Below are 12806 nucleotides of genomic sequence, written 5' to 3'. Positions count from 1 at the left end.
ATAAGTATATTGATTACGTATACTGATCTTTCAAACTAAAATCATTGAACTCGTTCCTATTTGTTGAGAGACACACAACAATATCGTAAACCATAAGAAACAAAAAGAATTGCATAGTTTCTAATTTTTGTCTGGTTTGAGGTTAAACATTTAACAATTTTGATAAGAAACACACACATATATTTTATTCTTCAGTTATATAAATTATGCTCCAACTCAAACAAAATGAAGGATGTATTGAAAACCTACCTCAGTCTAAAATCTTAAACATTTTGAGACCACCGTTATCTCCACTAACCACAGCCATGATGTTTTGCCTTGCATGCGGCTCACGGAAGCGAGAAGTACAGGGTACCTGTAGGCGGAAGCGAACTCGGAGGCGGGGCCGGCGAGGCCGAACACGGACTTGCGGTGGCGGGCCAGCAGGCCGAGCAGGGCCGGGGCGCGCGGGGATGACGCTGCCGGGCCGGCGGTGGCGGCCGCACACAGGCACACACGCGGGTTGGTGGCCAGCAGCGCCCGCAGCGCGTCCAGCGCATACAGGGCGCGCCCCGAGTCGTACACCCCGCAGTACAGCAGCAGGTGGGAGTGCAGCGGGTGGACGCCGGGGGCGGCGCGGGGCAGCGGCGCGGGGCGCGTGAACGAGAAGGTCACCACCGGCGGTGCGGGGCGCGCAGCCTGGAGCAATACACTCCACATTTACATATAGTTCAACCCTACAACCTTGATTCTGCATTCCCCTCACACTTTACAAGGGGCGACTGCAATATCTCAATGTGGCGGTCTCTACATATAACTGGAGAACCAGTTTTACAACTTTTTCTGAACCTTCATATTAACTTTTCTTTCTAAAATGTTGATCTTTAAATATAGTATACATTACAGGGGTGTGCGAAGACCATGTCCCCCCCCCCCCCCCCCCCCCAATTCGAATCAAAGTCGAAGAACAACATCCAAAACTTTTACAGAGGATGAAGTTGAAGGTGAAGATCGCTTGAATATAACACTAAGTTGAGAGAAAAAAAGCCGAAGATTCAACTCTTCGGGTGCTTGTGTAGGTGTTTTGTGGGCAATTCCTGCAAATCGCACACCAAATAAAAACAATGTAGGAATCATTTAGCACATTGACTAATTGCAAAAAATAAATCGAACAGTTTTTTTTTCTTATAGAAGAATAAACTTATGTTTAAAATCTTGAACAAAAATATAATTGTTTCCTGTAATTAAGTTTTAAAAACCCAGCTGTTGTGAAATTTTTAACACATGACCGGAATTTTTTTTTCATGTTCTATACATGTATAAATATACAGAATCCAATAAACATAAAAAGTATTAAATTTTTGTACAAAATATATTGCTGTCTCTCCCTCTCGTTTTGTATGTTTCAGCTTAAAGGAATTTAAAAAATTTTCTGTTACATTTGCTTAAAAGAATCTTACTCTTCTGTACTTAAATTATGCAACTGCAGCTTGATTTTAACCAACTCTTCCCCTTTATTAATAACACACTGTTTCCCTCAGAAGAAGAATATGGTTTGAGGTGTGAGAGAGAAGGGAAAAATGTATTTCTTTCTGGTTTGGAAGAACAATTGTCAGAACATTGAACATTACTTGTTTTTCTTATTGCTGGGTCGCACCAACGTAAAACTTATTTCGTAGGTGATAAATTGAAGGAAAAAAAGCGAGACAAACACAAGTACATCACACAACTATAGTATCCAACATTTTTTGGTTTTATTATTTTGATTTAACATACATGTAGGAGAAAAGAATATATCCTCTGATCATGATATGGTGAGACTTTTTTGAATGTTGCTTCAGCACACTTTCAGACTTACAGCTCACTATTGTCATCATGCTAAATAATAATGCATCCATATTTACCTGCAGAAGTGTCACACCATATATTTCTACAGTAAAATTTTATAGATATAATTAAGTCTTTGTTCCAAATCTCATCTTTTTGGTGCGAATTTGTGTTAACCCTCGGTCCTCTGTTGGTCTGCTTTCTGGCTACTTTATTTATGTAGGAGGGAGTGAGATTCCATTCTTGCACCCACTTCTCGCCCCCTTCCCCCTTTCCAAGAAACTTTTTTTTCCAGTTTACAACCACTCCTACTAACAAAAAGAGAAAGGAGATAGCTACTATTATTTTACACCCATGTATTCCTTCCCGGCTATTGTAATTTTTTTTAACCAACCCTCTTCCAGAATAGAAAAAAAAAGCAGCAAGCCACCCTTTCCTGTAAGTTCCTCTTATAAAAACTAGCAAGCATGTTACAGTCAGCGAGAAATTCATGCGAGAGCTGGAGGGACGTAAAAAGCTATGATTTGAAGTGCGACTTTCAAAGCATGCAAAAACCAAAATGTTGGGTCACAGTTGCATCTTAAAACCCTTTCAAAATAGACACGTGCCAGTTCATTGACATTTAGAAAAATGAGGTAAGGAGGGAGAACCATCAACACCTCTATATGACCCATCAACACTGCTACATGGCCAAACACAAACTCTGGCTGGTTTATTTTTAGATTTTCTCCTTCTCCAAACAAATGCTAGCCTAGTAAGTCATATCACTAGCCGGCGTTGGCTTGGCGACTGGCGGCAGGGCAGACGTAGCACAATGGCGCCATTCACCATGGCCCAAACACACAATCACACTAAATCCTGCTTTTAACATTTTCTGCTCTACGAAAAATTCTTCAGAATCTTCTGTTTTTTTAATTTTCCCGAAGACAAAGATGAAGAAAATTAGTTTTCTTGTTGACTTCAATTTTTCGAAGTTTCATACACCCAAAATACATAACCATAAATAAACACAAGCGAATATAAAACTATTTTTTCTACAATTCTCAGGAACCTACTGATTTTTCAATTTGAAAGCTAAATCATTTCTCGCACAAATATTTCCATATTATTTAAAAGGACAGTCTCCGACTTATTTTAATAAACATGTGACTATAAATTGAAGTGAGGTAGAAAAAAATGTACGCAACGTCAACTGGAAATTAAAGTTTCGTGACTTCTATGAGGAAATTTCCATTTCACAGAGTAATGAGGTACAATTGTAATTCAGGTTTCATTTTCCTTTTAGATAACTTGTTTATTACTCTATGATATGTAGCAGAAAATACTACAAATTCAGTTAATTCAGTAAATCAACAGCATGCACCATTGTTTTAAATGTAAGTAATGTAAATATTATCTATTTGGCAAACAGTTGAATTTTGAAGAAATTTTGTAAGTTTGTTCTTTAGAACTTTCAATTAGAATGCTTGTGATTATCAAGAGAACTAGTTGTAAAGTTAATCCTTATTCTAAAGTTTTATTGAGAAATGGCTAGGACCATTTAAATGTAACCTACAGTAAAGTGAGCCTACAGATAATATTCATCAGTTAGCCTAAATGGTTTTTCAACGAAGAAGACACTGTATATTTTATTACCTGAGTTGAGAATTTTGAGGACTTTGAAGTGTTTGTCGGGCTGCATGCAGAATTATCGTAGCTACACGAATCTAACATTACAGACAAACTAACCATAAGTTATTCGAGGTGAGACTTTGTATAGACTTCGGCAGTGATCACTGAATTTGTGTCTAGTCGCCACATAGTGCTAATAAAGAGATGTCCGTGGTAGTGGTTTTCAAACAATAGACTACAACATTTAATATAAGATTGTGTCCATAAGTGATATATACAGTTCTTCAAGGCACAGGATCATTTAAGAAGTGCCAGACCTACTACGGAGATCATAGTACCAAACTACACTTATTAGAAGACAGAACATCATTCTACGGTGTAACAAAAGGTGCAGCGACGATAAACAGTGTAGTGTACTATAAAAATACCATTTTGCAACATCGAACTTCCATATCTGGTAGTATGCTGACAGATTTGGAATCACACTTGCAAATGTATCTGTACGAAGGTATTTATTGTGTAGAACCACCATTACGTATTGTGTTCTAATTTAAAGGGTATCTGTCTATGTAGAATCCAAAATTCATTTTTCTCTACACTTACAAACACATATTAAAGACAGTTTAAATATTGCATTTTGTTTTTCATAATTTTATGCACTATAATTTAAAGCTTAGCTCAGCCCAGAGGTTACTGTGCATATTAATTGTCTCATGCATTTTGTTTTCTGATTTTGATTAGCTCGTGCATTTCATGACTAATTCAGATTTTGTTTTGGATTGATTGGAATACAGTATATAAAATAACTAAAATATAATAGTCTTTGGTGACTTTTGTAAGTACACTAGAGTCCCATTATAGCGAGGTGTCACGGTTCCGGGTTTGATCCTCACTATAATCGTGTCCTCGCTATAACCAAATTGGACAGATTTTGGCCCCCAAAAAATAAAAATAAACTGAAAATAGCATAAAAATTGTGTTTAAACCTGTATAATTGGAAAATAACAGGTTATATTAATGAAATCTTAATTTCTGTGAGCTGATGTGTGAATTCTCTTTAAAACGATACCCCACAAGTACGGATGCGATCACTAATTGCATCAAAATAACCATAATACCCTACCACGCCACGTAAGTATTGCATCTCAGTCCGCAATCGATTACTCGGCTTGGCCCGCGGCCGACGCAGCAGTGTCCTGCCATCTATTGTCGACGCGGGCTGTCTGATGGCGGCCATGTTGGTTCGGGATGTTGTTAACAGGCGGCGCTAGTGTAGCACGACGATTTAATTGCTTACAAAAAAGCAGGAGTGCGGCAACGCATGTACGCCTCAAACGAAATAGTCGCTGGAAAACAATACTTTTTTCATTTAAAAAAACCTGTAAACGTTTTTAGATAACAAATTCGGAATTAAACTCAAATCATTACCACCCCCTTCCTGGACAGATACCCCAACAACTGACCGAAACAAAAGTTACAAGAAAACTGTCCTAGCGATTCGGAAATAAATACGGTAGAGCCTACTATTTACCAGCTAGTAAAATAAATAACGTGACGTGTTTGTAAACGTGTCACGGCTGAAATAATTCCAAACAAGTTTATAAATATTTGTGTATTATTAACGCGATCAATTAGCAACAAGTATAAAGACGGCTCTAACGTTTTTGGCCTAACATAGTATTAAACAATGTTATTATTCGTTAATGAAAATTTCCCAACAAATTAATTAAGAGCATTTATATTTTTTAAAAAATGTGCATTGTTATGTTTAATGGCGGGAAAAAATAGATTTTGTCTATTTTATATATAATAAGAAATGTGTACAAGTATATGTATATTCAAAGGCTTGGTTTATTCGAGTCGAGCATAGCTTGGCCTTGAAGACAAGCGATAGTTTGATAAAAGAAAGAAAGGACGGGATTCTATTTTTAAAGCCACGCACTTAAGTAGCGACTGCAAGGCTGAAGAATGTGACAGGCGTCAACGGCAAGATGTCTAGTGCCGAGCGAGAGGGGTGAAGATAAAGCAGACAAATAACCAAGGCGCGCTTCACGCAATCACGCCGTAAATTCCTCAAAAAGACCTCGTTATAGCCATGCTCTCGCTATTACCGGGCTCGCTATTGTGAAGAACCTGGCCTTCCACCCGCCCAACCTTTTTGATTTATATATAATAGTTAACTTTTATGAAGCCAGAATGCATTCTATTCAGACGAGCCGGGTGAATTAGTTGGCCTCTGTCAAAGGTATGTCAATGTATTTTGGGTCATTATGCTTTCCCCTACGCACCAACAACAAGGATCTACAGCATCGTGTGTGAGTGATTTAAGGAGCATGTGATGATGACATCATGATGTTTGAATAAATATATATATAAAACAGATGGCGATCTGGTGTTACAATTTAAATAATCCACAAATAAGCTAGTAAGAACTTATGAGCATCTTCTACAATGCAACTGGAAGGACAAAAATGAGTTAATACCTTATGTTTATGGTTTTTCTTTCTCTGTTTGGACTATTAATTAAAACCAAATGCTGTAATAAAATTACTGTAAAATATGAATTTTCCCCTGGGTTACAGCAAAGGCCAATTTTATTATAATTTAACTAGTTAGCAGACTGCTCACGGTAACCATAATTGGAATATTTGTAATCTTTATTTTTTTTGTGTTTGATATTGTATTCCCTTAATTTGTGAACAAGAAACATAATTTTATATGCTTCAATGTCTGTCACTTAATAGTTTAATAATTATAGAAAAGGATGTTAACCTGGTGTAACATGTGTTTGGTCCTTTGAGGTAACCGTCAGTAACATGGAAAATGGTGCTGGTACAGTTAAATTTCAAATTCCTATTGTCATTAAATTTAATATAATTTTAAATACTAAATATCACGGACTATTTAGGTACCATTGTGATCACTGATTTATTTCTGATCTTTTATGTCTGATAACCATTTTTATTCATTTTATATTTAACAAGTTTTCTTTGTTCTAGTTAACCTCCCTTATTTTAATAATTATGTAATTATGGAGATGGTGCCTTTTTGCTCTCATGTGAATGTATTGCCGGAAGTTGCACTGGCGGCCCACTTTCGTTCTAGAACATTATGGGTGAAGAACACTGTTCCATGTTGCTGTCGGGCACAGATCCCTCCGCGGGACTATTTCTTCATCTGCATGTAACTTTAATCTTTGTGGCTTATCATAATGTTTAATTGTCATAGGTGAGCAGTCCAAAGTTGGTTAATATATCTAGATGTGTTTTGCAACCAGTATGAGGAACTTGGCTGAACTGTGTAATATTTAATTGTGATTGTGGGTGGAGCCAATGGTGTCCGCCATGTTGGATTAAAAAAGGGCTGTTCATGAAAAAGGGCAGGAAGGAACTAGGTAGTTGTGTTGTGTGACACGAGAGCAAATGGCCGAGCGCCGCCGTGCTGTGTAATAAGTGCTGGCCAGTGACCTGGGGCCTGTGGGCATATGATAATAAATGAATACTAGAAACACCAGTAGTTCGGCTTAAGTTATTCGTCTGGCGGCTCATCTTCGGCCGGACCACAAAACCCGATGAGTCGGCGGTAAAGCCGGTACCATCACACTAAAATGGGATTCTACTGTACTTTACAGAATTTTGGATTCTACATTAAACTGAACTCATGTATCCTATGACCTAGTGTTGAGTGTGAAGGAAATAGTGTATCGTGAAGATTGTTTAATGTAGTGTCACTTTTATTTGTATATATGTGAACTAGTAACATAACAGATTAAACAACTGATTTCTTAAATTATTTTATTTCTGCCAAGTATAGTTGACACCATATGTTCTTGTGTATCCATATTAATTTTAAATCATAAAAAAAAATGGTGTCTAATAAATCACTTTCTATTTCCCATTTTTCCAAAACTAATTTGCTGCATAAGTCTTTATAGAATAATATTTGTCGGAGAGTTGATTTCTCCTCATGTAACATATTTCAATAAATTTGTCTAGCCACGTGAAGACGTAGTTAAACTTACATAACCATTGTAGTTATATTAGGGAAATTTATCATGACTCTTGGGACTTTCGTGACCAGTAAACAGCCTTTATAAGGGAAAATCCTAAGTACTCACACGCTCTTGAAACTAATTTCTAATCTATTAGTTACATAAATATATTTTTATTGCACAGTCTAAGAACAACTAAAAATACTTCCACAAATTTATGTAGTTAATCTAACACACAATGAACAGTGTAAAACAAAAGGATACTTACCTCCGATTTGTCGCACTGATTGACAACATCATCCAACACATCATGAAGAATGTCTTCCACAATGCTAACACTTGACTCCCCACTTGCACCAAAATAGTCCTCAGCAGTTGTCGACACCTCTAGATCGCCATCACTTGGTATCGTGTCATCCGCAGCACGGCTGACGACAGCAGAGCCTTCATCGGATGAGGAAGAATATTCATTTTCCTGGACACTCTTCCTCGAAGCACACTTCAAGAAATCAGAGCTATCTTCATCTGCCGACAACTTGTCTTCAGTGCCACTGATCTCGGCTACACCATTTTTCTTCCCCGGAACGAGTCTTTTAGCTTTGGTCGGGTATTCCGAGGACTTCAGAGCATCATCCTTGATGCTGTTTGAAGTGGAGTCATCCTCCGTGGTGGAATCGACAGAGTTGTTGTTGCTGCTGCCACTCGCGGCGAACGGGTTCACGAACAAGGAAATGTTGCGCTTGCGCCCCGTCGCGGAAGACGACAGCAACTCGGCCTCCCCGAGGGACAGGTTCTTCTCCGTGACGCAGCGCCCCTTGCCGCCAGCCATCAGGGTGGTGACGGCGAAGATCCGCTTGGCCTTGACGGGGTCGGCACGGCGCGAGGGTCGGTCGGAGACGTGGTAGATGACGTTGCCGTCGACAGAGCCGATGGCGTAGATCCTGGCAGCGTCGTCGTCCTCCGGGGCGGGCACAGGCTCGGAGTGTGCGATGCTGACGTGCAGCACGCTCATGCGCGCTGTGGCCGGGTCCAGCAGCATCAGCAGCAGGGCGTCCAGCAGACGGGACACGTCGCCGCGCAGGAGCGAGTGCAACAGCCAGGACTGAGCCTGCAGCTTCAGCGGGCAGCACTCCATTGTCTGCAGGGTGTCTAGCATCTTCAGCAAGCACCTACGATCAAATCATTCCGACGTCTGCAATCACCTGAAGAGTAACTACCGGTATACACAACTGTATACAGTTTCAGCTATGTACACTGCATATTCTGTCACTTTTCAGGACAAATAACACGGGTGTGCGAAGCTTCGGAAAATGAAAGTTCGATCAAGACTAACTTTCTTAGACTTAACTGGAATTTTAAAAACTTGAATAAGTATTTCATAAGATTTATATCTATTGATAAGTATTTTCAGTTTACGTGTTCCTATCTTATAGTCCTTGGTATTTCCTCGTAGGCAATAACCTTTCATATACCAATACTAATTCTGATCATACAAATTCTACAGGCTTCGTGTTAAAACTCATCAATCTATTTGTCCTAACCTCTCGAAAGCCCCTCGTTGGTCGTACAAAAACTGAAGAGTCAGCTAGTGTAATTATGTAAATTATTAAATGTACTTAATAATTCCAGTTTCTCTAGCCTACCTCTATCAGTTTTAAGAATTGTTTCTAGAATTTTGTGTCTGAAAATCTAAATTACAGTGTGTCAAAAGTATGTTAAATACTAATTTCGTGACTAGACCTGGTAATGACGTGTAAACAAATTCAAATGTAATATTTATATTTGCGTGTAAGGTTTTGTGCAGACGGTGACAATATACTTCGACAAGCACAATATCACACTTTATATGAATAACTTAACTAAAATAAGTTATGTTAAAATACAGATGGAATTTGTTATTATTCTCGACTTCAAAGATTCTACCAATTCTTTCATTAGAGTAAGTTATCTTTAGGTTAAAATGTTAATCATTTGTGTGTTATTTATTTTAAACTAGCTTCAGTCCGCAGAGCGTGGACTACTGGTTACATAACTTGCAGTACCCGTCAAACAAAATAGCAACATGTTCTTTCAATATCAAGTTCCATCTATACTATCTAATATTATTAGGTTCGGGATCGCGATTCCGTAATTTAAATGATAAATCTAAAGATGAACAAGTAAACGGTCTTTCTATACAAAGAATACGTTTGATAACATAAAAAAAAATTCTAGTTCGGTGAAAAATGTTCGTCTTGTTTAAATCGTCATTCGTGAGGATACTTGTTTAATCAGCGAGTCTTCGGGTGATGGGGTAAGGGACCAAACCTTGCTGCAGAATACCCACGAGACGTGTAGGTTCTCGGAGGATCCATGGTTCGCCTCAGTCAGGACTGCGAACTTGGTGTTGCTCCTCCGGTCTCTAGCGGGCGGCAGGAATACGCGCCGTCACGACTCCATCCTTCGGGCTGTGGGCGGGAACTGGGCTGGACTGCCCGACGGTCATCCTTCCCGGGCTCGAACTGCGACTTTTCATTCTTCGACTGAATTCTTCTTTCTTCAGGATGATCAACGGCATCTATTCTTCGTAGTTTCAAAGCAATTTATATTCATTAGACGCTCTCTTGAATCTGGATATTCGTCGCCCTCTCTTCTTAAATAATTGTTTGAATTCTTGACGTTTGAGTTTTATCTTTGTTGATTCAAATTAGTAATTCCTTCAAAATCTGATTCAATATTAGCATTAATAAATATTTTCAATTCTTCTAGGAATAGTCAATTATCAATTAAGGTCGAAATCGTTGCGTTTCTAGATGTTGCCTTCATCGAGTCTCAATTTGTTCTAAAGAATATTTTCACCGTTACTAATAAACGATTTTTTTTAAGGTTGTTGATAAAACAAAACTATTAAAATTACTGCCCATTACTGTCATTGTTCATCTTTAAATTAATATTGGTTTCAAAAAATACTGCTATACTAGCTTTGACAATTATTTAAAATAAAAATTAACATAGAGTAATACATAGACAAAACGATAACCAAAGAAATTTAAATCTGAATTAATCATAGATTACAAATGTAAACATACGGAATAAAGTGTAATTAAACAAAATAAATACTAAGGAAATTAAATATTTACTTTCTATAAAGGGTAAATATTGCCTTTATACTATCTTGATTGTTAGTCAATTCCTTGTTATCTGTTATTTTTATTCAACAGTTGAGAAAGTAGAACCTAAGCAAGCATACTCGCTTGTAAGTAGTGTTGTCCCAGGACTAATTTCATTCAAAAATGGTAATCATATCTTTTCCTGCATGGTTGACAAAAACAGAATCAAACCTCACATCATAAAAATACAAAAAAAGTTTCCTTTTTTACAAACCGGCATGCATTGGCGAGAACAAAATAAATGCCCTCAGCTTTTACCATCACCTTCTATTCCCTACAATTCAAATAAATCAAAAAAAATGAAAATCCAGAAAAGATAAACACTATACTTGTGTAAATTACCCACTTACTTTAGCCTCTAATTCTTTTATATCACCAAAAGAATACGTTTTAACTTTTTGCAACCCACCAATAGATAGTAATTAATTGAGATTAGCTGCTAATCATGTCAACAGACACTGTTTCTCCCAAACAAAAAAAAATTCTTCCCCCCTACCTCTTACCCACCACTCTCTCGAACAAGATGTTCTACTGTAGGGAATAGAGTGCTATTACCAAAGGGAAATCTTCCCTTGCACAACATTTTTTAGTAATATTACTACAGATTTTTTAAAGTTAAGATACAATTGCACAATATAAAGTTTAAATGAATAAGTAAGATTCTATCACATGCAAGTTACTTTTAACAATGTTTTGTTCATTTAAGATGGTTATAAATAAAGCAAGGTACACATCCCGATAGATTCTTCACAAAAATTTTAAAACAGTTTATATTTATTTGGTGCTACATAATTGTACATTTAACAGAGAAAAACAAATTCCTCACATAGTGTTTCAGAATTTGTGCAGCATTTAGTTTTAAGAGTAAGTGCCAGTTAGGTGCTTGTAAGCAATTTAAAAGGGCCATGTAAATTCTCTTCGAGTAGTTTCACTAAATTCTCACAGAGTGCAGTGTCGTAGCTGTCAATCACAGAGAATTATCTCTCGCCACTGTATCTGAGACAGCCAGCCACCAGCTCACGTGACCCGCAAGAGATAAAACTTTGTTCATATTGTTTACCTCCCAACCACAAACTCTATGAGGGTTGTCTGAAAAGTTTCCGACCTCAACATGAAGATGGCAGCACTCGTCAACGAAAATTGGGGAATGTGTTTAGTCATGTTTTGGAATATACTGTCTGAAATTTCAGCCATTTTGGATGTGAATTGATTTTTTAACCATCGTTTTCGTGAGTCGATGTGCATATTTTTGTGAAAATGAAAAAATTGTGTATCGAAGTGTCATTAAATATTTGTTTTTGAAACGCAATACGCCTACGCTAATTGAAGACGAGTTGGACGGTGTGCACGGCGACTGTGCGCCATCATTTACAACAGGGATATTTCGGGCAGCTCAATTCAAACATGGCCACACCTGCTCGGGTGACGATAAACATCTGCGACACCAAAAACCGCAAAGGGAGAATCAGCTTCAAAAAATGCAAACACTGTTCCTTTGGCCGGAGAAAAAACAGAGATACTGTTTTCTAGGCTAGTCATGGAATTGTCTTAATAAATTATTTTGGAAAAAGTATAACATAACTACGCATCATTACTTGACAAGTTGAAGGCAGAAATTGCAGAAAAATGTCACATTTGCAGAAACAAAAAAATTTGTTTCACCAGAACAATGCACCAGCTCACACCTCAGCCGTTGCCATGGTGAAAATCTACGAACTGCGGTTTGAACTGCTTGACCACCCTCCTAACTCACCAGATCTAAACCCAATTGACTTCTTTTTTGTTCCCTAGGCAAACATTTTTGTCGAATGAGGAGGCCATCACATTCGTAAACAACTATTACGCAGAGACTCATGCAAACAATAGCTAAAAAAACAACTTCTCATCCAAAATGGCTGAAATTTCAGACAGTATATTCCAAAACATGACTAAACACATTCCCCAATTTTCGTTGACAAGTATGCCATCTTCATGTTGAGGTCGAAAACTTTTCAGACAACCCTCGTACATACTTTTATTTGGCTAGCTGCAAGTTAATCTCCGTAAAAGATTTCTCGTGAACACCTGCCACTGGCAAACCCCTTTCGCGGGTTTGCAACCATTTTTAAAAATATTTAATAAATGGTTGTCACTGAAATTAAAAAAAACTCTACATTAATAGATAAGTAAATTAGAAAAGTCAATTTCAACCTGAACTTACTATTTTGAAATTAAATTATTATTAGTGAATGTAAACAACTATAAACTGA

The 12806-nt window shown here is 37.7% G+C and overlaps 1 protein-coding gene across 2 annotated transcripts in view; it reads right to left on the bottom strand.

Annotated features, from left to right (window-relative positions):
* The window catches only part of LOC134527934 (protein dopey-1 homolog), a 195259-nt gene that overhangs the window by 124476 nt on the left and 57977 nt on the right, over positions 1 to 12806 (bottom strand). For both annotated transcript variants that reach the window (XM_063360975.1, XM_063360976.1), the window contains exons 14-15: positions 7677 to 8577; positions 356 to 678 (exon numbers count right to left, since the gene is read on the bottom strand). In XM_063360975.1, coding sequence (XP_063217045.1) covers positions 356 to 678; positions 7677 to 8577 — 1224 coding nt within the window. The remainder of the gene's footprint in view (positions 1 to 355; positions 679 to 7676; positions 8578 to 12806) is intronic.

Source organism: Bacillus rossius, chromosome 1 (assembly GCF_032445375.1).
Source record: "Bacillus rossius redtenbacheri isolate Brsri chromosome 1, Brsri_v3, whole genome shotgun sequence".
NCBI lineage: Eukaryota > Metazoa > Arthropoda > Insecta > Phasmatodea > Bacillidae > Bacillus > Bacillus rossius.
This window is presented reverse-complemented; position numbering and strand designations above follow the sequence as displayed.